This window comes from Mycteria americana, chromosome 24 (genome assembly GCF_035582795.1).
Source record: "Mycteria americana isolate JAX WOST 10 ecotype Jacksonville Zoo and Gardens chromosome 24, USCA_MyAme_1.0, whole genome shotgun sequence".
Lineage (NCBI taxonomy): Eukaryota > Metazoa > Chordata > Aves > Ciconiiformes > Ciconiidae > Mycteria > Mycteria americana.
This window is the reverse complement of record NC_134388.1, coordinates 1952244-1978439: the sequence shown is the minus strand read 5'-3', so window position 1 is coordinate 1978439 and position 26196 is coordinate 1952244. Positions and strand designations below refer to the sequence as shown.

The 26196-nt window shown below is 48.7% G+C and overlaps 2 protein-coding genes across 9 annotated transcripts in view; one reads left to right on the top strand and one right to left on the bottom strand.

The window, feature by feature from the left end:
• The first annotated feature begins 10 nt into the window (after positions 1 to 10).
• Positions 11 to 8648, top strand: PLEKHJ1 (pleckstrin homology domain containing J1). 2 transcript variants are annotated; one of them, XM_075523904.1, is made up of 6 exons: positions 11 to 162; positions 1080 to 1147; positions 2877 to 2943; positions 4493 to 4583; positions 4781 to 4844; positions 7676 to 8648. In XM_075523904.1, the coding sequence occupies exons 1-6, from the start codon at positions 69 to 71 to the stop codon at positions 7730 to 7732; spliced, it is 441 nt and encodes a 146-aa protein (XP_075380019.1). In that variant the 5' UTR covers positions 11 to 68; the 3' UTR covers positions 7733 to 8648. The 2 variants fall into 2 exon arrangements, with proteins under 2 accessions (XP_075380019.1, XP_075380018.1); XM_075523903.1 differs by having other exon boundaries at positions 5526 to 8648.
• An 840-nt stretch (positions 8649 to 9488) lies between these two features.
• DOT1L (DOT1 like histone lysine methyltransferase) overlaps positions 9489 to 26196 on the bottom strand; it is a 78512-nt gene continuing 61804 nt past the window's right edge. For 3 of the 7 annotated variants that reach the window (XM_075524463.1, XM_075524467.1, XM_075524464.1), the window contains exons 24-27: positions 24922 to 25535; positions 23977 to 24182; positions 23149 to 23213; positions 21019 to 22662 (exon numbers count right to left, since the gene is read on the bottom strand). In XM_075524463.1, coding sequence (XP_075380578.1) covers positions 21620 to 22662; positions 23149 to 23213; positions 23977 to 24182; positions 24922 to 25535 — 1928 coding nt within the window. In that variant the 3' untranslated portion in view covers positions 21019 to 21619. The other 4 variants (XM_075524466.1, XM_075524470.1, XM_075524468.1 and 1 more) reach the window with 4 other exon arrangements.

Below are 26196 nucleotides of genomic sequence, written 5' to 3'. Positions count from 1 at the left end.
GCGAGAGCGGTTCCGGGGCGCGGGCGGCGGGCGCGGCCGGGGCGATGGGGCGGCCGTAGGGCCTCGCCATGCGGTACAACGAGCGGGAGCTGCTGTCCCTGGCCCGGCAGCCCGCCGAGAAGGCGGCGGAGATCTTGATGCGGGTGCCCAAGAAGGGGAGCGGTGAGGGGGAGCTGGGGGGAGGCCGGGGGAGGTGTAGGGCGGGACCGGGGGTAACCGGAGGGCCAGGGCTGGAGTTGCTGGGGGACGGGGCTAGAGGGGGACTGGGGAGAAAGGACTGGGAGAACTGGGCGCCCTGGGGAGCAGCGGAGATCAGGACTGGGGAGCTGGGGGTAGGACCAGGGCAGGACTGGGAGTACTGGGCGGGGGGCGGGGGGTAGGACTGGGAACAGACTGGGAGGACTGGTGTGTAGGACTGGAGAGCACGAGTGGTGGCATCTAGTCAGGGGGCACAGGGTCGGGGGGGCGGGAGTGGAGGGATGGGGTGCGGCTGGGGGCAGCGTGGCTGGTAGGGGCCACGAGGGACCGGGGATGGGAGGAAGAGGCTCTTTCCCGAAATCTCCCAGCAAGTTTCCTTGCAAACCAGCACTGGAGTACGTGGCTTAAGCTCAATTCCTTGTCCCGGGCCTTTCCTCCGCCCGAGGACCTGCAGCGTTCAGGTGGACTTTGTCCCTCAGAGGTGACACCCCCAGGCAGGGGCTCCCGCGGGATTTGGAGCGCTCCCGGGGGTGGCCGAGGTCCCCTCGATGGGCGGCCGCATCGCGTGCGTGTCGGTGACGCGGTGCCGTGGGCTCTGTCTGCCCAGGAGCCCCTCGAGGAGCTGCAAAGCGACTTTGTCACCCTGTGGCTGTGGTTCAGCCGAGGGCAGCCCGGCGGGGTCGGGTGCCCTTCCCGAGCGGGTGGGGTGGCGCGAGCTCTCCTGGGAGCAAAAGTCTAAACTGTGGCGGAGCTTCCCCGTAGGTTTGGTTGAATTGGTGCCGTGCTGGGCGCTGGCAGGGGTGGAAGGGGCTTCCCTCTGCCCCCCCCCGTGCCGGCTGGCTCGGCCCTTCCGCCCACCTCAACGCTGTTTTTCTTTGCAGTGTTAAAGAAACGCCTTGTGAAGCTTGTTGTCAACTTTCTCTTCTACTTCCGGACAGACGAAGCCGAGGTATGGGATCTGCTTTTATCTTGTTGTTTGTTTTCCCCCTCCTCTCTTCTTTTTCTGTGAATTGATTGCATGGGCTTTGTAAAATGGTACGGTAACAGGCTGTTAGAGCCAGGACAGAGCGCCCACGTTTCCTCTTCCATCTACTCAGTGAAAACTCCCGGGGGTGAGGAGCAGCGCTGCCATCTAACCACACCCAGGTGCTTCTCCTGTGAGCTTGGAACGAATCTTTTAAACATAACTGTTGCCTCAAAACTGCAAAAGGTGGATTCTGTAACCTTTGTTTGTAGGACTGTGCGTTATCGTGCCAAACTGTGAGGGGAAGCTTATATTTTGCTCTCCTGGGAAAAGAATTAGCGTTGTTTCTTCTTTTTTATGCCAGGAATTTTACTTGTGTACAGCGCTCACTGTTACTGGGAAACTTTTGTGGCCGTACCCTGTCAATATTGTTATTTTGGGCATGCAGAAGCCGTGCTTAGGCCTAGGAAAAAAAGAAATGAGGGATGGGACCTTTGGGTTCTGTTTCTGGCTTTGCCACTGCTGAGATCTGGTGATTTTTAATGAATCCCTTGATAACTGTTGCTAAAGCTTCGCTTCTTGGGAAATGAATATAAAAGCAATCTTAATAATGTGTGTGAAGAAAGGTGCTGTGTGCACGCTGGCGCTACAAACAAAGGGACTGGAAAGCTTTTAGTGGCGTTTTTAGACTCATTCCATCCTAAATATTTCACCCTGATAATGGCTGAGCTCCTGTTTTCAGCAATACCCTTTTCTCCTTTCTGCCGAAGCGCAGTGGCTAATCGCTGCTTTGCTGGAGCTGCACTCCCAGTTCTCTGGGTAGGGCCGAGACGCTGAGCAGTCGCTCCGGCACGCGTCTGTGTAAAGACTCAGCTGCGGCCCCTGCGCTGGTGTAGGACGAGGCTCCGAGGACGCACATCTCCTTTGCTGCCTCCTTCGCTCCTCTGCTCTCTTCTTTTCTGGTGGTTATTTGTAAGCGTTCGGGTCTGTTCTGATGGAGGGGAGAGGATGTTCTTGAACGGATCAAAAACAGTTCAGCAGGTGGAGGGTGCTAACGTAAAACCATTGTGCCAGAAATACATAGTTAACCAGGTTTTTCATTATCTTCCCTGCTGCCTTATTTGCCTCTCGCATTTTGTTTAGCTTGGACAAAAGAATTCGCTTGTGGGTTGCTTTTGTTTATGGCTGGTCTCCCCCTTTGGTTCTCATGTCCTTGCTCAGCGTGCGCTGGCTAGCAAATAGTACCTAGCATTTGTCTGTTTACCCTGAGCTGTCCTGGTTCATCAACACGCTGTTCTCAACCTCTTGCAAGGCTTGAGGAGACTGCCCTTACAAAGTACAACGTGAGCTGTTCTGTGTGTCATGTTAAATATTTCATCTTTGTTTGATTTACTGAGCAAGGAAGTAAATTTCTTCGCTGTCTTCGCATCACAGAAACGAATGCTGAAAGCTCAGACTGAATCTGAGCAAGTAGAAATGTTTAACACCTAATTAATGTATGCAAAGTGTCGCGGGTAAGACTAGCGCAGCGAAGCATGTCAGCAGACACAAAAAGGTTGATTAAAAGAACACGGCACATTCGTGCAATTAGACTGAATTACTTTAAAAGTAGCAGCAGGTTATGAAACTTGCTTAAAAGGCACTAGGCAAACTCTGTGGGTTCAGACCACTGGTGGACGACGTGGGTTAAACCCTCTCTCCGGGTCTTTTCCAGCCCATTGGAGCTCTGCTGCTGGAGCACTGCAGGATCACCAAAGAGGAGGAGAACGTCTTCTCAATCAGTGAGTTCTGCGTATGCATTCCCTTTGCGTTTCCCTTATAGCAAATAGTGCTACGTAGAAGGAAGTGTTTTGCTGCTTAGTTCCTGCTTTTCCCTCTCTTTCTCTGGTAACAGTGGGGTTAGTGCCCCTCAGCCCTGCTCTTCCTCAGTGGGGTTAGTGCCCCTCGGCCCTGCTCCTCCTCAGTGGGGTTAGTGCCCCTCGGCCCTGCTCCTCCTCAGCTGCCAGTTGTTACTCTGGCATCGCCGTGCCCCATCCCGAGGACAGAGCTATTTCATTGCTGGCTGAAACAGTCTGTGTGACTTGTGCAGCTGCATGTGAGGAGGGAAGCAGTAATGACGGACGGACCACAGCTTAGCGCTTGTGGAAATCCCTCTCTAGGAGGGTTTGGTATTGACAGATTGCTGCTTCTGTGCCGTTGCATTTTATCAAAAAAAAGGGAGCCTCAGATAAATCATCTGTCAGGCTAATCTAGCACCAGTCCTCCCGCCACGCTGTTTGTCCTTGTGTTGATAGCCCTGGCTCCAGCTGGCTCGTGGTGTGTCGTCCTTTGTAAGCAGCCTTTCATCCAACAACTAATCATTGTGCGAGAGGTATGTGGTGAAAATAACAGGATGTTTCTCCAAGGCCATCCCCATATCTTTTGGCCTGGTTGTCAGGCACAGCTGCTTTTCTGTGCAGAGCCTTGTCTCCTCTTTTAGCCAGGAGAGGTGGTGTTCTCGCTGTCTCCAAAGGACCCTCAAACAGCCTGAACGTACTGATCTCTCCAGGCACCACGCTCCAAATTTCTGGGGCTTTAGGACTGTCGAGAGCTCTGGTGAATGAGGATTCCTGAGAAAAGTGTTAAAACCGATGGCAGTTGGTGTCAGGTTGTGTGGCACAGCAGCCCTGAGGGGTTTGATGCAGGCTGACCCAGTTATTTCTCAGCAGCAGCCTAGATCTCTGTGGACTGTGTACTAAAGAGCAGAGCTCTGGGGACAGTGTAATTAATTAGATGTCCTGATTCTGTCTTGGTAAAGAACTGGAGTTGCACGGGGACTTGCTTTCCACTGTGCACAGTACCAAATTCCCAAAAGCCTCAAGCAAAGACAGGTCAGTACCTTCTCCGAGCGCAATTTAATTCCTCAGATGGCTGCCCTCTGCATATATCAAAATCACTTCCCCGGGGCCATTTTCCACTTTGATCACGGAATCTCTCGTGACTGTTTGCAAGGAGGCTCGGGGTGTTTCAGGCCTGAATCTGGCCATGTTGGTCTGGCTCAGTTCTGAGCTGTCACTCTCAGTTTGAGAAGTTGCTCTTTCCTCTCCGAAGTCTTTGGCTGCTATAAGCTCACTAACGCTGTAGGCAGCTGCTCCGGGCCAGCCGGGAGCCACCCAGGGTAAGGGAGAGGGGACAGAGGCCTGGGTTACCAGCTGGTTCACAGATCATCTTAGTTGAACAGAGGCACTAAGCGTGGCCTGGCAGAGCCTGGCTGTTGCTGGGGAGGGAGAACAGGGGAACGCAGGCAGCTCTGCCAGGACCTCCCTTAAACCTTTTCCTTATCCCTGGCAGGTTTCATTGAGGAGCCGGAGAGGAAATACTGCTTCGAATGTGACAGTGAAGAGCAGTGCCAGGAGTGGATTGAGGCACTCAAGCGAGCCAGGTAGGCTGAGCCAGTTGTGCGAGGTCTGCGGCGTACGCTCTGTGCTGTTTATTTTCTGGGATGAGCTTGTGGTGAACCCAGGGAGGAAAGCGGTCATCTCCTCCCAGGCAAGCTTCCCTTCAGCTCTAAATAGCATCTGAAACTTCTCCACATCCTTTTCTGCTCAGCCTGCCTCATGGCCTGTTCCTGTCTTACAGCTATGAGTTCATGAGGAGGAGCTTGATTTTCTACCGGAATGAGATCCAGAAAATGACAGGGAAGGTGAGTCCCCTGGAGTCGTGTTGTCAGGTGGTGCCCGGTGGGTTTGGACAGGAGCAGGGGCTGGTGCTCTCAGGTGTTGCTGCTGACTGTCCTGCACAAGGCTGTTTGCTGCCGTGCGTACAAAAAAGGTCCCCTAGGAAGCCAGTTCCTGAAGCCATGGTCTCGACAGCCAGCCCCAAAAGTCTTCCTCTGCTGAGCAGGCTGCGTTGTTGTGCTCAGCTCCGGCTCTCATACACATGCTCTTCCAATGCTGGAGTGGCCCGAGGTTTGTAGCCGGACAGGTCTGGCCTGGGCTAGCCCAGACTCCCACCAGTTCTCTGGAAGAGTTCGCAGGCAACCCTGGCCGGATCGGAGCGTACGAGGGTTGAGATGCTGCCCACACCTCTGCCAGGCTCCTCGGAGCATCCCTGCTCGAGGTGACGGAGGTGGCTGCGGCTCACCTGCGCGCTCCTGTGCCAGCGTGGACTGAATACAGCCCATGAACCTTGGTTATCCGCTGTGTCCTCCCCCAGGACTGCTTGACTTTCTGCACCAGAAACAGCAGCCAGGGGCTGGACTGGGGTAAATCCAGCACACGACTGGAATCTGTGCCCAGCCCAGCCTGCTTGAGAGTCCCGACAGTCCTGCCGGCCTCCCCCTTGTCTACGTCTCACTGGTGCCTTCCCTGTGCTCTTGCTGCAGGACCCCCTGGAGCAGTATGGGATCTCTGAGGAAGCCCGCTTCCAGCTGGGAACACACAAGCAATAATCCCCTCGCCTGGGCTAAACTGGCTTCTGGCCCCGGGGCTCGCCCTGGAGGGTCACCCCCAAGCCCCTCCCCGGGAAGAACAGCAGCAGTTCCCCACAGCGCTGACCAAGTGACTTTTTAATTTATTAGCCAAATAATTTTGTATGATTTTTTTTTTAAAGGGAATTCATTGCACATTCCTACTTGCCCCAGCTGTGGAGGCAGCCAGTCTTAACTGCTCCCTGCAGACTGTGCCCTTGAGCTGACACGGCACCGCTGCGGCCCTGGGAGTAAAACCACCCTGGCTCCTAGCGGGAGCAGAGGAGGGAGGGCCTGAACAGAGCTCCCAGCACCTGCTGTCCTCCAGCGCAGGCTTGCAGCCCTCCAGCCTGGAGCTTTGGGGCAGGCCCTGAGCCAGCTCTAGCTGCCTTCTTCCTCCCTGTCCCTCTCCGGCAGGGAGCTACGCAGCTTTTCTGGCTCAGGATCTTCCTGCAGTCTCCAAGGGAGCCATCGAGGGTTGTTCCTCCCCTTGCTGTAAGAGGATGCTCCAACTGATGGCATTTCTGTGCTTGCAGGGTTAACCCTGCCGTGCCCTCTCCTGTTCATTCCAAAGCCGATTCAGCCTGATGGCCAGGCTGTTGAGCAAGGAGGAGGGGGAAGCCTTCCATTAACACCGGGAGAGCTCAGCCACAGCTCCAGCTGGAGGGAGGGGGCGTCCACTGCCCTGTGTCAAGGCAGCAGTGTCTGTGCAGCCACTGGCACCTGCCTCTTGGGGTTGTTTTCTTTTCCCTTCTCTGGGCAGGTGGTGCTAATTCCTAGAGGCTGAAGCCCCCACGACTGCCCAGTAGAGCCCTCCCCCAAACGCATTAGAGAACAAAGCTGCAAAGCACCAGGGAGCAAAGACAGGGCTGAGAGATCTGTGTCGAGATCCTGCCTGCCTCTGCAGTGCTGTGGGCTGGGCTAAGCTGTGCAGTTCTTCAGCTTCCCAGGGAGGAAAGCCAGATGGAGAGGTTCATAAAGACAGGAACTGCTCCGCTTTGCCTGGATGTTTGAGCTTCAGGGCATGCAGAAGTTAAGCCCAGGGAGCACATGACAGGCATTAACACTTCATTCCCTGAGCTACTGCTGCAGCTCTTCTTCCCTTTGTCAGCGTCTAAAGGGAAAGACCAGAAAACTGTGCCAAGGTCACAGCCGGCTGCCAGGGAACAAGGGCTGCCTTCCCTGGGGCTCCTGTAATGGAGAGATAAGAGACAACATCTCTCCTCGAGGCTCTGCGCCTTCAGCCAGCGCTCTGGCCGCACGAAGGAAAACTGCCCAGAGACGGAAAGACACTGCCCACACCTGCACCCAGGGCTTCAGGAGACCCAGGTTCCCACCTCCCGCAGCAGCAGAGGACGCAGCCGGCTGCAGCAGCTCCCCTGGAACTAGAGCAGGAAAAGCTCCAGGAACAGCCCTTGGGAAGGCCCCAGGTAACGCTGTCGGACAGCTGATGACAGAAGGAACTCGACTGGGGCAGGTAAACGCAGCACGAGGGCTTGGCCTCAGCTGTGGGCTTTGTTCCAGCGGGCTAGCAGGAAGGCTGCTCTGCTGCTAAGCAGCATGTGGTAAGCGAGGTGGGGTAGAGCAGCCTGGGCTGTGATCTGGGCTTGAAGGGAAGTTTTGGGTCTCTTCCTCTTTGGCTGGGAATTAATGCCGAAACAAGAGCCCCTAGTGCAAGCTTTAGTGGCCTGGCCTTCCCTCTTTACCTCATGCTGCTGGGTACCAGGAGAGTGGCAGATGTCACTGATGCTTTATTTTTAACCTCAAAGCCAAGATTTTTCCTTTCCCTCCCCAGATACTCCCTTTCCCTCCAACGGTTCCAGGTGCTTGCTCCAGAAATTACCAAAATAAGCAGAGGGGCAGCTGTCCTGCATAATAAGCTGAGGGCACGGCAGGGTGGAAGCAGAAAATAGAGCCCTTTTGAAGACAGATGGCAACTCTAGTGGAAGCAGCAGTGAGGGATTAAAAGCAGGAACATACGAGAGCTTGTGCTTTAGGGAATCAGTGTCCTCAGATGACTTTAAAGTGCATTTTAATCCTCACAAGCCTACTCTGCTTTACCTCAGTGCAGGGGCATATTCCTGATGTGCTGGTGGGGTACGCAGCAGCTTTACTTACTGTGAAAAAGAGACTCGCCTGTCTGGTCACTCGAGAGAGGACGGACGGACGTGCTCCAGGCTCAGGGGTAGGATAACCAGAGCTGCCCTGCAGCCGCTGTTTCCTCTTCTGTAGCGCAGGCCGAGCAGCCGTGGGCTCCCTCACTGCTGGTATCGCAGCCCTCCGGCTTCGGCGTTGGCTTACCAGAGCTTCCACACTCCTGCCAGCCAGTTTCAGAGGCAGAACATCCACGTCCAAACGCAGCTCCCCAAGGTTCAGCATTAGTGAATTCTTCAGTATGCAAAGTCAACCCGCGTATACACAAAACCCCGGGAATTCTGCCAACATTCAATCATTTCTAGCAAACAAAATTCTAGTGCTACAGCGAGGCTCACCCTTTCTGCCAGCCACCTTCAGTAGCTAACAGTTCTCAACCTTGTGCCTTCCAGGACTATCGCTGGCGTCCTCTCTTTGCACGCCTTTCAGAAGGTAGAGCTGACACCCACCATCTTCACTGTACATAAAATGGGCATTTTATTTAGATGTTATGGGGAACAGTTGGGTGGGTGAGAGAGAATCCCATCACTTATTTAAGAGGCAACAATGACATTTCTTAACTGAATGTAAGACAAATGCTGTGAAGAGTTACACGGGCCAGCAGCAGGCCCAGTAACTTACTTAGATCGACTTCTAGAATAGCGCTAGGCCACTGGGTTAGGTTTCAGGAGTAAGGGAAGATGGTACTTCTAGACACTTTGAGATCTGCATCAACTGCTGGTGATTTATAGACAATTGTTCCATTTTTCATATTCTGGTCACTATGCTTTTTGTATTTCAGTGGCCTGTTCCAACGAGTGCTGTGTACAGGCTCCCTGAAAGCGTACTGAAGCCATTTATCTGTTGTACAGTGAATGTTTCCAATAAAAACTTGTTTTAATCTTTGTGGCAGTCAGAGCTGTTCTAAACCGCTGGGGAGGGGTGGCTGCAGCGAGCTCAGGGTCCAGCGCAGCCCCGGAGGGACCGGGCGTCTCACCCGACCGCCAGCCCCGCGCTAGAGGAGGTGTCGCAGCAGGGAGCAGCGGTGGAGGAGCAGCAGCTGCGTGAGCTCCAGCAGATGCACTGAAGAGCCAGCGCCTTCGGTCCCATGAGGAGGAGGAGGAGGAGTGCAGTAGTTGGAGTCAGAGCAGGCAGTAAGGTGCCTGCTCAGGAGCCAGCTGCGGATAGCTCCACAATGTGATTTTTAGAGGCCTTTTGCTAACGGAGCCGAGTGCTTGGCAGTAGCTGAGTGACAAATGCGTTCAGGAAGACGAGGTGGGTCAGACTGCTGCTGCAACCCGTTCCCAGCACCTAAAAACCTGTCGAGGGCCTTCCCCTGTTCCACGAGCTGTGCAAGCGCTCAGTGAAGCAGGGCCTTCATCTCATTTTAAGAATCCTACAGCGAATTAGCTTAGAAAGCGTTACAGCCGTCACTTCCAAAGTTTAAATACATTGCCTGGCTGCTTCCAGTTTCATTATAGTGGTGAAATTACTGGCTAAAAGGGTAAGTAGGAAATGTCACTACCGTGGGTTTGTAATGTCACCAGCATGCTAAACCCTGACAGCTTAACTTCCTCAGCTTCGCCAGAGCTAAATGTGCTGCCTAATTCAGGATGCGGGGGAGAGCAGCGGGGGCCTGTCCCTGCCTGCGCCGGCCGCTGCCGCCAGATAAAGCTGCGGTCCAGAACACCTCGTTTCCTGCTGACGCCTGTCCTGCTGAAGCAGTGAAACTCCACAACAGTACGGTGTATTAAAATACATACACTTTAATATAAAGACAAAACTTCAAAGCATTGTTTCAATTACAAATCAAGGTAAAGACACAAGAAATTAAGTGGAGGAAGGGGAGAAAAAACTAACTCTTACATTGTGGAGAATTAGAAAGGCAGGGTGGAAATATATATATTATACATACATATATACACACCAGAAGAATTCACGCTACTTCTATGGAAGAATGAAAGGAATGACAGGACAACTTACCAGTATTAAAAAAAAAAAAAAACCAAACCCAACAAAAAAAAAGATAAATTAGGGGAAGTTTGAATTTTAAATAATTCAGTTTAATAGGCTAAATTATATAAACTAATTCCTATTCACTAGGAAACATCCCATATCACTGTTCTAAGAAAATGGGTTTTTTAAAAAATCCATTGAAAAATGGATTTTTATTAGTAGTTAAAAGTTTACTAATCAATTCCTGAGCAACAGCAACCTCATAATCTACTGCTTTCCCCATCAAAGTCCCACTCAGCGAGGGCAGGCTCTCACTCCTAAAAAGTTTAAGTAGAACAGAGACCTAAAAAGTTGGTTTTTAATTTGAAATTGATCGCTTAAAAGATTAATAGGTTAAAAAAGCCAAGCAGGATGGATCAACCCATTCCACCTTTTCCTCATTAACTCCAGAAACAAGACCTTTCTAAAGAATGATTTGACTGCACCAGAAAAGCAACCAGATGTACCTTGAAAAAACCAAAGGATCACAAACTTGAGAACTTCAGGGTCAGCATCGTAAAACTTTGATTTTTGAGACGTGACTTTGTTTTTAAACTATAAAAACTGAAGAAACCTCTTCAGAAAGAGGGTCGCAAACAGCAAATATACTGGAGAAGTATTTCTCATTCTTTTTGTCTCGGGTTTAAACCCTGAAGTTCACAATAATAGCATCTCTTATTGCAATATTCACTCTAAATAGATATTTATATATTTATAATGCATAAGGATAAATAAAATATGGCACAACAACATTTTTAAAACTGGTAATCCATCTTTTAGTGAAAAACTGATATGCAAGCTACGGAAATGTTGGAGCAAAAAAAGGAGGAAAAAAAAATCTTTAACAGCCATAAAACTTCAAATACTCGTACACTGACTACACATCTGTGCTTCCAAAAAATCCAATTCTTGTGAGTTTTCCTCAGTGCTGCCAAGATAGTTCACAAAAACACTGCCTAGTTTCTTCTCCCCAAACTGTGATTTTAAAATACATTACTGTTGGTTTGCAGTCCACTGTACAACATCCATTCCTTAACTGAAGAAATCATTGTGGGGAGCTCCCAACGCTTAATCCTCTTTATGCTTTTGGCTCAGGCAAAACTACAAAGCAGAATTTTTCAAGAGAGCCAGCTGTGTGAGTTGGGATAACTCCCTCCAAGAAAAGAATACATCAGTAACCTCCAGGTTTCCATACCCTGTATTAAAAGGACCGATTTCAACACAGAAAGCAAATGGGTTATACACAGGACTTGATCAACCAAAGCTGCCTTACGTCAGCACTAGGACAAAATTACCAAGTCCTAACGAACGGCTCTTCTGCGAGCAGCACCTGCGATCGGCACCAGCCGGCTCTGGCGAGGGACAGCGACCCGGGGCTGGGGAAGCGCGCGTTTGTTACTAGTGCTCGGAGGTGATTAGCACCAACTCCAGACCCGGCCGGGGAAGGAAGGGCCACGGGGAAGTCTGAGCCGGGAGGGGAGTCTCTGATCAGCAGCTTGAAAACACGCTCCCAGCACTGGAAGTCTCCCGTTCCAGCAATGCGGCAAAACCTTGAGCGGGACAGGCGACCACAGGCTGACAGAGCAGCCTTTTGTAATGTAAGGGCCCGATCCTGCAAACCTCCCCCGTCTGCAGAGCCATCCTGCTGCCTACAGCTTCACCGCTGCTGGGGAACACCTTGTGCCAGCGAGTCCCTGCTGCGGGAGCATCACGAGGGCACGGGTCCCACGGGTCCTCGTGCGAGGGCCGCTGGCGTATCCACAGGAGTCACAAAGAGGTGGGCCCTCTGAATAAACTCGGAGGAGATGAAAGCGCGTGCTGGCCCTCAAACTGCTCACAGTGACCCTGCGTCCCACAAAAAGCAATCGCCTGAACAAGAGCCAAGTCCACCCCGCTGCAGATACCAGCTCTGCATCCGCTGATGTTCTCCCCTGCCATGCAATCGCTCAGCCTCTCCTCTGCTTGGACTCTCTTCCAAGTGGAAAAATAATGGGTGGGGGGAGCAGATGCTGCTTTCTAAATACACAATCCTAGCAAGAATCAAACCACACAGGTCCCTGGAGGTGACCCCAAGCTGCCTGTCTGTGGCCTCCTTACTCCAGAGCAAGAGACCTTCTGGAAGGGGAAGCCCAGCAGCACGGGAAGATACAGCCTCCTCTGCAGGGAAGGCTGGGATGAGACAGAACCTGATCACCACGGGGAGTAAATCCACCAAATGCTGCAAACGCTGTCGTAGCCCCACTCCATTCAGTATGAATCTGTGCTGCAATAAAAGCAGGCGAGGCAGATCTGGCTTACATCCATCTCCTTCCCGCTCACACCCTTCCCATTTATTTTCTGAGGCAAAGTGACTATCCCAGATATGTCTGTACGGAGACTCACAGAACCATAGAATAGTCTGGGTTGGAAGGGACCTTTAAAGGTCATCTAGTCCAACCCCCGAAGGAGGAAGCTGAAGAAGAAGTATCACCAATGCCTCTCAGAAGGAAACTGTTGTCCCCAGCAGGGTGAAGGCAGGCACCCACACGCAGCCACACACCTGACCACGCTGCACCCAGCCACGCAGTCAACCCCGACCAGCCCCGACGGCCAAGCAGCACTGAAGCAACGCTCCATTTTGAAGTGTTATTCAGATGCAACGGAAGAGCTTATCAAGCCTGAAACCCATCTGCTCAGCAGATTTCAAGTGAAGAAGTTACTTGCTCAGGTATTAAGTTTGACTACAGAAAGAAAAAAAGCTACTCAACACTTTGACTTGAGATTAAGTAACTGAGTGTGACAAACAGTTGGGTGAGTTTCAGGCTGAGGAGGGCCAAGTCCTGGGGATTTGAAAGCTCTTGATTCACAAAACCAGTGACTTGTAGATCCCTTCACAATCAAGTGATGCAACCTTCCTGCCTGGGGTACTTCAGCGACTGCAGGTGCAATCACAGATTCAGACCCTACCAGCTCACCTTCATCCCCACGTGCCCATCCCACCAGCAAGTCCTGGCAGAGGGGGAATTCAGGCTTCACAACCCAGGCTGAGCCCACACCCAGAGCCAAGCCAAACCCCAGCAAACAGCGGGGTGAGCACAAACCATGTGCTAAAAGATAAAGCAGCTCTCACCACTAGGAAAGAAGGACACAAGATGGAAGCACAAGAAAATATTTTTACATTTGTCTGGCCAAGGAGACACGAGTTCCTGCTTTTAGAAGAAACTAGTTGGAGACGGTGCTCTGTCTCTAAATGTCACGTACATCTAGGATGCGCTGCACTCCCTGTTGTTGGCAGCTTCCCCAAAAAGCAGCTTCCCCTTCGCCTCTCTCCCGTTGCATCCACAACCTGAACTAAGAGAGGTGAAGATGCTTCCCATCATCGTGGTTGTCCAGACCGATCCACACCATCCTAAAGGAAACAGCCTCGTTTGCACCAAAACAAGAGGCCATGCAGGGACAGCTCGACTTCGGCGTCATCCTGCACACCAGCTCAGTTTCAGCAACCCAAGCCTCTACGTCCTCCAGCAATGTTTTCCCACTTTCTCCCCGAGCTACTCAAAAAGCGGAGAAATCTGACTGCTGGGTGCCCCAGACACCCCTGGCTAATGGAAGAATTGTTGCTGAATGACTAATCTGCAGCAAATGGCGAGTTTAGGCTTAGTGCTTTTGGAGCACTCCCAGCTTCACAGCACGGTGGGTCTCAGTGGACTGAACCCAGCAAGCACGAGCCAGAGGTAGCAAATCACCAAAAAAGGAAGAGCGCGCAAGGCTTGTTCCTCAAGGCTGACATTTAGCAGCAGGGCACAGGTTTTGCTCAGCACAACGCTCAGGAAGTTCCATTTTTTTTGGCAACGTATGTGCTACAAGATGTATTTTAGCTTCCTGATGAGTCCCGCGCTGGCAGCAGCGGCGTGGAGGAGAAGGAACATGTGTGACAGCCACGAAATGACTGGACCCGGCAGGATGTGGTAACGCAGAAGGAATTCCTTTTTGGAACTGGCTGTTTGGCTCTGATTACTCAAATGTATCTCCAATTATTGAAAACAGGTTTCAGACCTCTGGCACAGCACTCCTACAGTAGGGTCACGAGGGTCTTATTCTTGTAAGCCACATGGATCAGATCTTAACATCTCAAAGCTATTCCTTCAGCAACCTGACAGCAAGGTAAATGCTCTCCCTGTTTTGCAGATGGAGGAGAAACAAGTTGAACTTGCCCGAGATTATGGCAAAGCGATAAAAGATCAGGGAGCAGGGAAAACAACACCACAAATCTCTTGGCAGCATCATCTCCCAGCTAACGCAATACTAAGACATCAGTCCAAAACCTGCACTCGCCTGGCTTCCCATCCCACACTGCTCCCTACAAGCATTGGCTTATCAGGCACCTTCCTGGAAGCGCATCTCAGTGGGTATTACTACAAAGATTTAGATTAGAGCTGCCGCACAAGTGAAACACGTTGCAATTACGCAATGCGTCGCAAGGTGAAGGTGCCAACAGTGCCAGGCGTGGGTGGAAGACACTGGCAAAGCCAGAGCAGCTCCAGACTCCTGCAGCGTGGGCTGCCAAGATGGAAACATCAGGTCACTGGGAATGACAACACTGAGGTGATGCAGAGATAGATGAGGGCCCGGTCCCAACGGACTCCAGGAGGCTGAAGCAGATGCTCAGCAGGTTGGCCGGCAGACTGAATCCCTTTCAAGTATGTCCCAACTATGCATTTATTCCTGGGTCAGCGTCTGGTTTCCTTTGGCCTTCCCGGATGACGGCTGGAGAGTCACAGACTCCAAAATGCTGGGTAGTTGAAAACGTCTTGATGGCGCACGTGTGCTCAGCTACAGCGAGCAGGCTCGTGCTGCCCATCTCCGATGGCTGCTCATGACCAAGACCTGCAATAGACACCAGCTGACTACCGATCACCAAAGCACCCACTACCACAGGTGACACTGAGGGACAGAGGGGGTTCTGCTTTTCCACGACACCCACCAGGGAGCAGATGACAAACTCCTTGCCTGGGGCCTTTGCTCCGAAGGGCCACAGAATCATTTAGGTTGGAAAAGACCTTTAAGATCATTGAGTCCAACTATAAACCTACCACTGCCAAATCCACCACTAAACCATGTCTGACAGTTCCATCTTGCTCCCCAGACACGGATTCCTGAAATGCTGTGAACCTCAGGGCAAAGCCAGTCGTTCCCTCAACAAGGATCTGGCCCTCCTCTTCAGCCAAGGAGGAGTGCCAGGAGCCAGCTGGGCGATACGGGCCTCGAGCAGGTGTTGGAAAGCACAGCAGTTCAGCAGAGCTCTGCAAGTCGGTTCCTCCTCCAAACAGTCATCTTTGCTAGCGTCCTGTGAGCACCTCGGGCATGAGCACAAGCAAACCCTCCCCATACAGAACAAGTGATGGCGGCTGAGTTCTCCTGCTGGATGTCTTCTGCAGTTTGAAATGAAGGGGGGCACAAGAGGTCCAAGGAGCACTGTATCTTGGTCCCTTTTCAGAAAAGGATCTGATAAAAGCAGAGTGATTAAAAGCTTCTACTTGTATTTCCTCATCTCTCTCACCAGGGATATAAATGATAGGGGGGAGATGTAATAAAGGCTGCTGCCCCTCCAGCAATTGCTCAGGCACAGCCTACCAATTTAAAGCCTTCAAAGACCTGAGCACTCTGCCGGTTGCTGGGAAGGATGCTAAGGCAGCTCTGCAACTTCCAGTTACCTAAAGATCTGGAAGAAGCTGGAGCTGCCCAACTCCCAGCTGCAAAACATCTGGGTTACATTGTCTTCCTGGATTCCAGGACATAAACTGTGTACGGCTTCTACTAGAAGCTACTGGATGTTTCTCAGCTATCACCCTCTGAGCATTTTTGCCCTTTTCCAGGTTTTCATCCTGCTGTTAATAACTCAGCAGGGCGCACCGCTGTCAAGTCCTCTCCCACACGCAAAGCAGAAAACAGTTCCAAAATGTCCCTAATTTCCAGGGCTATCAATCCCTTCCCTTTCCAGTGAATAAGAAGGCAAGGCTAGATCAACAGTTTCTGCACACAAAGGCTGCCTATGGAAGACACACTTACGAATCAACAAAATAACTGCACTTTGTCCTAAATCTCTACTAAGATTGCTGGGGATGAGGTACAGAGAAAAGGGCCTAACTGAAGTCTGTAGAGGGTAGGAGCTGTTAGGGCACCTCTCCCCCACCGCTCTCTTGAACACGGCCAGCATGGCGCTCACAACTGTTCCTCCTGGATCCAGGTAGCAGGAGAGAGCCCACGAGAGCAGAAGTATCTTGCCTGCTTCAAAAACAGAGGCAGGAGTTAAACAGCTAATGCGTTCAGCCCACCTTTTTGTGACCGTGGGATGCTCCATCAGGTGGCTGGTAAGGCAGGGCTCACGTCTAAGGTGAACGCCCCATTGCTGGAGCTGGGAGACTCCTTAGGGAGCGCTAGCGACCTAGAAGGGATTTAAGGACAGTGAGTGCCCTCTGACGCAGAGCAGCCAATGCTGCCCCTCAGAGCACCGGGGCTAGCAGGCAGATGTTTCCCAAAGCCTAAATGTGTTTTTCTTCTAGTCATTTTGCTGTTGCAATTCCCCTTCTTTTACTGTAGTTTCTTTTATGGGTGCTTGGTCCAGTCTGAACTACAGACCAGCGTGATTTCTACTTAATAGATCATCCTTCTCCTCACTTTGTGCACTTGAATAAATAAGTTTTTACAAGTTTACTGTGCATTGTACAATTTAAAAATAAATGAAATAAAGTATATGAAATTTATAATTTTTCATCACATCTCTATAAAATACAGCCGCTGCTCCGAGCGGCACTTTCTGTACACAGAACACCAAGTCACAATACAATTAACTGCACCAGTTTGATAGTGTGGCAGCACGGTAAGCTAGATTGTGGTGTTTTTGTGAACTACCATTTAGACCTACTTAAAGCAAAGAAATACAAAAGCAAAATGCACTTTGTCAATAAATGTACACAGCTAAGCCATTTCTGAATCAAGTATCAAAACCCTACTAACAAAATACATTGTACTTGGAACAAAAACAACAAGCTGAGAAAATCTGTTACCTGCACCAGTACAGAAGCACTACGTTCAGTCTTCCCAATGTTGGTGAAAAGGGCCTGACCAATACCAGTGATTATGCACCCTGTTCATATGCCAATGACATCCCAAAACAAGTTACCAGACTAGCTACCAAAATTCACAGTGACTTGAGTGCCACCAGCAACTGCAAATGGCCCAGTGAAGTAGTTAGAATGGGGCAGGACTTGAATTTCTTCTGTTCAAACTGTGCCTGCGTTGGCTGAGCTTGCCTGGGCTACCCCAGGTACTCTAGCTGCCACTCCAGAGGGGAGTACTGAGTTCTTGTTTGTAATGAACACAATTAAAAACCACCCAGTTAACAGAGCGCCTGGCTCAGTTCAAATTAAAACAAAACATTAGATAAAAGACTGCCATTCTCTGTAGCTCACACTACTGCAAAGCAAGTAGATTTTGGTATATGAACAGAGTAAGTTGAATAAATAAACTGCAGACCTTTCTGAGAACTGAGTTTGGCATTGGTCAACCCTCCAAATTCAGCACCAAGGATTCAAACTAGAGGCACAGTTCTGACGGATGAAATAGCACCGAGAGGAGGCTCTTTACATCTCTGCTGGTGTGCCAGTCCTTTATTATTCAGAGAATTTAATAATAAGTTGTATTTATGATTCTAGGTGGAATAAAATAAGTCAAAATTGTTTTCACTTTAAAAAAAAGATAAATACTTTATCTAAACTATCAACAATACAAACTGGAGCTTTAAGCATTTCTTTTGCCTTTTTTTTTTTTTCTCCTTTTTTCTTTTTTTACTCAGATTCACAGTAAATATTTTCTCTGTTGTTTAGGTCTTTTTATGTTTTTATTTTGTCCAGTAGTAAGAGAGTAGAAACCCCTGCACAGGCCAGGTGAGCACCTTTCAGTGGAAGCCGAGTGAAGTTGGTCCACGTTGTCCTTGCATAGGTCACATTGGGTTGAGGTAGAAATCCTAGTTACCTGCACAACAGGAGGAGAGGAAGAGACTCATCTAAATAAAAGACAAAAAATCTACTGTGTGTTAGATGTGTCAATCATTTCTACATTGCTCCAAGACCTCGTTAGCCAGCAAAGAAGGAGCAACTCTTGACCCAACCGCAATTAGACAGAAAGGATGCCTCCAAGAGTGACACACGGCCCCTCCCAGATATTGCAGTTTTCAAAGCTTTCTGACAGTGTAACCGTATTGAACTCTGTCCTCCTGTGACTGACCTCGAGTGGGGGGAGAGGGAAGTACTTCCCCACTCCGTACTTCATCTTTTTCTAGCACACACTAATCTGCTTCGAATTTTTTTTATTACCCTGGGGGAAAAACGTTATGAGAAGCAAAGCAGTTTATTTTAGCCCCCAATTCCAGATTTCAACCTTGGTTCATCAGGGACTCTGAGCACACGCATTCACACCAAAGTCAATGAAACTGCTCAAATATTTGACCTATGTTCAAGAGTCACACAGAGCGGGACCACAGCTACGGTACATCTGTCATACACCATCTCCTGGTAGCATTATTTCTGTTCCTTTGCTCCACAATCCAGCTTTGTCGTCCAGCTACCTTTCTCCGTACGTCATTTTTGCGCCTTGCCTATTTTGCTCAGAACCTTTTTGTGACAGGGACCGTCACATCCGATGGTATGGAGTCTGGCCCAATATGACCTCAGTTCCAGGTAAGGCAACTGCTCCAGCAGAAGGCTTTCACACCGTTCTCGCTCGAGTCGCCCACGTACACAAACCCCCAAGCCTAACCCTCCTCACCCCGTCTCCCCCATCTTGTTTCTATTCAGGGTCTTTCAAGCCCATTATGTAACCACATCACACCGTTGGTCTCTGCGGGCGCGCAGGGACCACATTACTCAAAACTATTCCTCAGCCTCATTTTCTTGTATAGAAGGACAGAGGCAATACTTACGTGCCTCACAAAAGCCTAATGAGGATTTGCTCGTGTCTGTGGAGCAATTTGATGATGAAGACACTATACGCAATGCACAGTCAAAAGAATCTCTCAGGTATATTGTAATTGAGTCATATGTTTTATAAGCGGCAAAGAGTATTCAACCATATATTGTATGTAGCTTTGGTATCAGTGAACAGCAACAACATCAAAGACCTACAAGAAAAGCATGGAGCAAGCTCTGGGGCCTAACACACTGATTTAACTTTGCAAGCACAAGTTGTTACATCAGGATGCCACAGAGTATTTTCATTAACAACAGTACCCAACTCTGTGGTGGTACACTTTATTCTGGAGTTGCTCTAAAGGCATTTAAATACTTGCTTCAGTAAAAATGCATACAGTCTCCGGAAACCCTCTTCTCTTCTATGGCCCCAGCCTTTATGAAGCACGGACCGCAGTTAACCCTGCAGATTCCCTGTGTTCTCATTCACAGTCTACCCAGTAAGCCAGTGATTGCCAAGTGAGCATAAATACAGCATCTGATGGTTACCGTTAGCCCTAGCAGGCAAGTCCAATAAAGCTGCAGTGCACAGATAAATTACAACCCTTCTTTGCTACCTGTGGTTGTGTTTTCCAGTGATGCAGGGGGCACATTAACTGCAATGCAAGACCAATGCATTTGCTCTCCAAGCAAAGCTGCAGCTTGTAACCCAGAGATTTTTAACTTTATGGTTATTAAATTTATGATTATTTAGAGCAGCTGTTGTTGACTATGGTAAAAACAAGACCACCATATTGCCACATACAGTCACAAAGCAGCACCATCACGCATCCTAACGCTATGCGAACATGGACTTGTGGAGATGCAACAGTCTGTGTCGGAAGGCAAGAAGAGGGGAGGGGGGAATCAAAGTAGGCAACAATCACTTCCAGTAAGTGTATAAAACCATACTTAAAAATAGACATTTCCTCCTGATTACTGATCTTCAGAAATAAACGTTTTCATGAAGTGATCCCAACCTGAACACAATCCTAATGTCAGATGAGACAGACCAGAGCTACCATTGTGAGCACTCCTTGTCGAGAAATCCTGACTCCCAGAACAGAGAGCAGTAAGACTCTCCATCCTCTGCAACCAGATTATTTGCTTCCCACATTTTAGAGGTTTCTCTGTTTCACAGAGCCCATCACAACCTATCTCTGAAAAGGAAGAAGCATCATTCAGCATCTTGTACAAAACTCCTCTTTTTTGTTCTCTAGCCTTACCTTACAAAATAAGAACTGTTAGCTAAGCAAGCTCTTTATCGTGGCTTAACCCCAGAAAGGTGCGAAGCATAAGGAGACTGCATGCCAAGTGTAACCCACATAGCGGACGTGCCAGCTGCGTTGGACTGCGTGATCATGGGCGCGGACTGTGCCAGCGCCAAACGGGGCAGAGGTGGGTGATGGACTGTAAAGGAGGGGCGGGAGGTTTTGTGCTGGAGAGAAGCTAGCTTAATAGACAAAGAAGCATTAGCAGATTGGACAGGAGCAGCAGAAGAGGATGGCAAAAAAGCTTCACTAGGTGGGATGGATGGCAGGTTCTGCAGAAGCGCAGGCTCGGAGTTAGAAGCAAGTAATGGAGGAGGTGGGGGCAACGAAACGTTAGGAGGGGGCGGAGGGGAATGGAAAACAGATTGCACTGGCGCTCTGTTGAGGTGCTGAGCAGATCTAGTCTCACTAGATGTTACTAAATTAGAGGAAGGGGGTGGGAAGGATGAGGATGAGGTGCTGGCAACAGCCTGCAGAGGGTTTAAGCTTAGCACTGTGCTGCTAGAGACAGCACTGCTGCTGAAACTGGCTCCAAATTGATGAGGAGAGGAGGCAGAAGGCACCGCATGGTTAAAAATACCTGCAAACAGGAGAGAAAAACTCAGCTTCAACAGATGGGCTTTGTACAGTCTCAAGTGACAAGAGAAACAAAACAAAAAGAAAAAAAAAAGAAAAAAGCAAAATTATAATAGTTACAGCCCCATACAAAAATATGCAGCATGAGAAGGCAGCAAGCAATGAGAGACAATGGTGCAGGCCAGGAGGTACAAAAGATTTCACTTACCTTTCCTACTGCCAACCTCTAAATGCCACGAGGAAAAATGGTCAGACCCAAGAACTGTCAGTTCTATACCACACGGGTAGACTTTTGATGAGATTACGTGGTCTCTAGAGTTGTTTATCTGAAGACTCAAACTGCTGCTCTTCCCTCCCCACCCTCCTGCTTTCCCACTTACAGGGCAGCAGAGGGGAGACTGTATTTCCAGCAAATCTATGTGCTGAGAGATGTGAGAGTTAGGATTTCCCGACATGGTGCCTGAATGATTATGGACAGGTAAGAAAAACTGCCTTGAACACTTAGTAATGGCAGGTTCAGACTATCTTCTAGTCCTGCCAGCTTGTCTCCGGTTTGGGCCACAGAAGCCAAGCCTGTGCAGAATCCCAGAAGTGCAAGGTGCATATGGCATTGCCCTTCCTGGCAAAGAAATGCTCTTCATGTCCATTCAAGAGCCAGAATGCTACGCAATCCCCAACACCATCTCCTCTGAAGAGGCACTGATGTTTTGCTCTTCCTGGATCATGCTAAATTCATTCAAGGACTAATCTCAACCTTCACGCAAGTTGACAAGTTAGAGATCCTTAACTTAGTACCATGACAAGTTAAATCTTTTACCTGCAGGCAGACCTAAGTTGGTTCCAACACAGCAACATCTGAACAAGCATACATTATAAAATCACAAAGTCTGGGTGTATTCTTTCATTAAGGTGATACAACAAGCTCATCTAGTAGACAAAGCTCATGAGATTTCACTGTGGGGAACTGAACTCATCCTAGCATTTCCGAGAGACAGAGGAGACTGGTTATGTGGGACAGATCTGCTTCACATCCTGCAGAAATGAAAGGGTTTCACCCCTGGAGAGGCAGTGTCAGACTTTCCTTTAGGCCCTGTCTTATACCAGAGAAAGAGTTCTGCCTACCTCCAACTGTTCCACCTGTAACCCCAGGAGAGAAGTTCCCCATAGTGTGAGAATTAGTCAGTCTGGTTGCAGCTGATGACACGTGGACCAGACTGGCAGCAGCTGGCATTGAATTAAATAAGGACTGCAATACTGAGGAATTTGTCACCGAGTTGAGGTTTGCTTGCAAGGCCATGGGGCTGAGGGGGAACTGCGATCCAGTGGTCAAATTGTTTAGGAACGGATGGTGCGTCTGAACAGAAGATGCTGGGTTGCCTGCTGAAGAAACAGCAGTAGAAAGGCTTTTACCATTCAGAAGGCCACCAGATGAAACAGCAGCAGAAATGAAAAGGTTGTGGCCATTTTTAAACTCCACATCTCGGTCCCTTCCTTTGCCGACCTTTCCGTTATGCTGCAAAGAGTTTTTTTCTGAAGAACCCCCAGTACGAATGCTTATTTCGCTGATCTCTTTGCCTTTGACCCCTGACCGATTTAAGTCTTCTCCTTTCGTGCCGCTGAGGCCTTCGAGTTGCCTCTTGTTCAAAAAAGGATTCGTTTCCGACACCCCCACATCTTTGCCTCGCTGCGACTGGAAACCCAGGGAGCCGTTGGAAGTCGTCACGTCTGAAGCCTTATGCGGAAGAGAAGCACCATCGATAAAGCTGTGTAAACCAATGTCAGCTGACAGTCCACCATTGTACGTGAATCCGTTAGTGGAGTTTGTACTAGGGCTGAGCCCATCTGCCGCAGACGAGGGCATGGCAATGCTTTTCCTTGTGTGTGCTGTGATCTTGGCGTCGATGGCAAGGCTATCCTCAGAGGACGGCTTGAAGGCAAACAGCGAATTCTGGCTCAGAGATGAAACCGACTGCAAGGGACTATCTGTAGTTTTGGTCAGGTTGATGTCAGATATTGGTGAAAAAGTAGATTTCCATTTACTGCTATTCATGTTCTCGTTGCTTTGTGCTTGTTTCCTCCCAGATAAGCTGCCGCCTAGTTTGGAAGAAAATTTATAAATGCCGAAAAACAGCATTCACTGAATCTGCTCATTAAGAACAGGGTTTTATCTTTCAACACCCATATTTTATCAGTCTGTAATTCTATTTCTGATCCAAAGGCAGAAATATTTGTGAAGTCACCTAAAAGTCCTTAAAATTTAGTTTAATGCTCTGAAAAAGTTTGAGAATGCTGATCTACTTTTTCCTCAGTCTTTGTACTACAGATCCCTCCCCAAGCCCTGAGTCAGCAAAAAAACTGGTCAGATCTTTAGTGACCTGTGACTACAGAAAGAACTGACCCAAAATCTGTAATTATCAGCCACCTGTCTTAATTACAGTTATGCAAAGCCCTGGCAGAACTGCACTGTGCTCAGCAGCACAGAGACACAGAAAAGCCTGCTTTTGATTAACAACTTCAGTGGCAGACACCCGTTCCCAAGACCAACCATTACAACAAATAATTAACATTCCTCACACCTACCATTTTCAACAGTCTTCTGTGGAGATTTGCTTTCCAATGATATTGTTGCAATTTTCCTTTCAATTCTAGTGGGAAAATAAAAAGGTTATAGCACTCATTGCAGACCTTTTGTTGCACGTTTACCCTCATAACCTATCTTCCTCATGTTCACATCTTAACAGTTGACTAGAGTATATAAAACCAAGTCAGCTAGAAAGCTGTACGTTACTAAAGGAACTTAAAAGCATAAAAGAAAAGCCACCACAAACTTTAAGTAGAAGCTATTACAGAATTTGTGCTCTTTGCCAAGATTAGTGCACCTTCAGAGGACTTCACTGTTGCTCCTCTTTCACAACAAGTAGGCTGTTGCTCACATTTCTATAGTTGTTACTTTTCCAGCACCTTGAACAAGAAAAAAATTGCACCCCACAGGCAGGCAAAGGGTGGCAAGTACTCAATTTTCAGAGCAACAGTTTGGGGCAGGAAGTGAAGAACTTTGAATCAAGCTGAAACTGGGAGTGAGGGGGAGACAGATTCTTAGTTAAAGATTACACACAGCCTCAGTACTCCTACAAAGCAACGTAGTAAAAAGAAATCATTTCTACACCATTCTTTCAGAGGCCAGACTCTGTCAGCCTTGCAAACACAGCAAGAATAGGTTCCCACATTCAAGTACTACTGCCTAAATACCTTCCCTATTCACAATTTCAGCTGTGTAAGAGGCTTGGCATAATGAAATCGGTCTCCAAGCAAAGGGAACAAAGAAGGCTTAACACACCTCTCCAGTTTAGAGCACCGTTACCAGCTCTCAGAGAAATCTCATCCTGAAACCTATGCTTGTGTATTCACCTGCTGCTATTGTGCTCATCTTCAGATCCCTGCTCTTCATCTGATGTTAGAGGAGAGTAATGAACGCCGTTGGTCTGAATGATGGGCTTTTCCTTTTTCAGTACCGGGGGCTGGTCATTGTCCTGGTAAGGAACAGGAGAGTTCTTCAGGGAGTTTTCAGGAGAGGAAATGGCTGTTATTTCTAAAGGCTGGTTAATGTTATTGACCTGGGCAAGAAGGAAAGAAAGCAGTTACAGATGAGAGTATCCCTTTAGAAACAAAGCATCTTGTTAAGGATATTAAAAGCAGGCTTAACTTGCCCAGCTTTAGGATATGCCAACAGCTGCTTGTTTATAGCACTGCCGTTGTTATACTTCACCATCCTGCATTAGAGCCCAGGATGAAAGCTTTAATATGATTTGGAACATATCTAAATTTCATTCTTTGATTTCATGTTTAAACACAGAAATGAAGACACGGGATAATCACTTTGGAAAAAAAAAAACTACTATTGCAGCATCACATGAACACAACTTGTATAGCTGGCTTAATTATGCAAGAATGCCATATGCTTCTGGCACTCTTATGTTATTTAGTCAATCTTAGTTTAAACTATTTTCAAAATATTTAACCTACAGCCTACAAATCACCTTGACTGCAGAAACAAAGTCTTTGTAACAAGGGAAGAGGTTATTTTTAACTTTTTAATGCTCTGACAGCAAAGAACTCTTTGAAGATGTTCCACCTATACAGAAATACTTCACCAGCTTTTCAGCAATTCTCTCGCCTCTCAGAGGGGTCATTTTCACAAAGGGTCTTCACGCCAATTCTAGCTACTAGCACTCTAACAGCCTGAGAGTTAAAGAATTAAACAGCTAAAGAATAGAACAGTCGAATCTTATTCGTAATTCAAAGAGCTTTCCCAGGCCCTTCTCTCTTGCTAGAGCTCTTCATTTTTGCCCTTACCATGGAGTTGATATTGAGCGGTGAACCTGATGGTTGCGTAAAGAGTCCAGACACAGTAGGTAAGGATTTGCGTTTAGGGGAGACCCCGGAGTTCCCGCTGAGATTCCCAGTAGAGGATCTCTTCCGCCGGCCTCGCTTCTTCCCATCCTGCACATGTGCTTGGCCACAGTCCAGCCGAGCGCTCATGGGCAGAGGACTGTGCTTGTTGGAAGGGGATTGTTTTACATGTCCTGTATTAGGAGAGATTGTAAAGATGATTCTTCTCTTGGCCTCGTTCTCAGGATCTGAAAACGCTGCATCAGACTGAAGATCCCCCTTTGTTCCTTCGGCAAACATCTTCTGAGCATCTGCATATTGCAATACCCCTACCAGGCTCTGGGAGGTGCCATTTAACCTGGGGCTTGTTGAGTGCTGGTGAGCAGGGGAGTTTTGCCCAGAGTTCCTTGACTGCATCATTAGCAAAGGATGTTGTGGAGTGGAACTCCGAGACCCTACTGAGTTAAACAGACTCCCAGAGTCGTCCAGAGCTGCCTGATCAACACTATGGTTAAGATGGGCTGGGCTGTTTGTAAGATTTCCATTGACTGCCACGGAGCCAGAAGAGTAAGAAAAACCTGTTGAAAGGGAAAGTATACATCATTGCTTCTGCTGAGTGATAGTCCACAGTGCTAGATTTCTGGGATGACTGGGAGTGTTTTCAGCTCTACCTGCGTTAGGTCAGCCAGCAGCCATGTATTACACAGGAAACTGCACAGCTGCTTTTTACACAGCGCAGTTCAGAATGTGGCTCTGTGCGCTGACAGTTTCAGTTAGTGGTTAACGATTTTCACTACTCTTTTGCCAGTTCAGGAAAATTCATGTGTTATATGGAGATATCCTATGCTCTACCCGATTTTTAAATGGAATTCAACTCCATTTAAGAATTTCTTCTGAGCTATTACGCCTTTTGAAATCAGGGCTCCTCTACTCACAACTCCTTCCTATCATCAAGGAAGTAGACGGCCAAATTCAGTCCATTTCCTTCCCCAGAAAAGAAGGGACTGTGTCATCTATACAGCCCACCTCCTTCTCAAAACTAATCAAAAGGCTGTGGCTTAGGGAATGACAGGGGATCTTCAAAGAAACTGTGGCAGAAGAATGCCACCTGGGAGGAAGCTTGGAAAGGGAATTAAGTATTTGCCATGGTGTATCATAAATGGGTTTAGTGCTCTAATAAGGCCTTGTCTCTGGGCTGCCTAAATGAAAGGGGTAGAAGGGAACATGGTACTGTTTTAC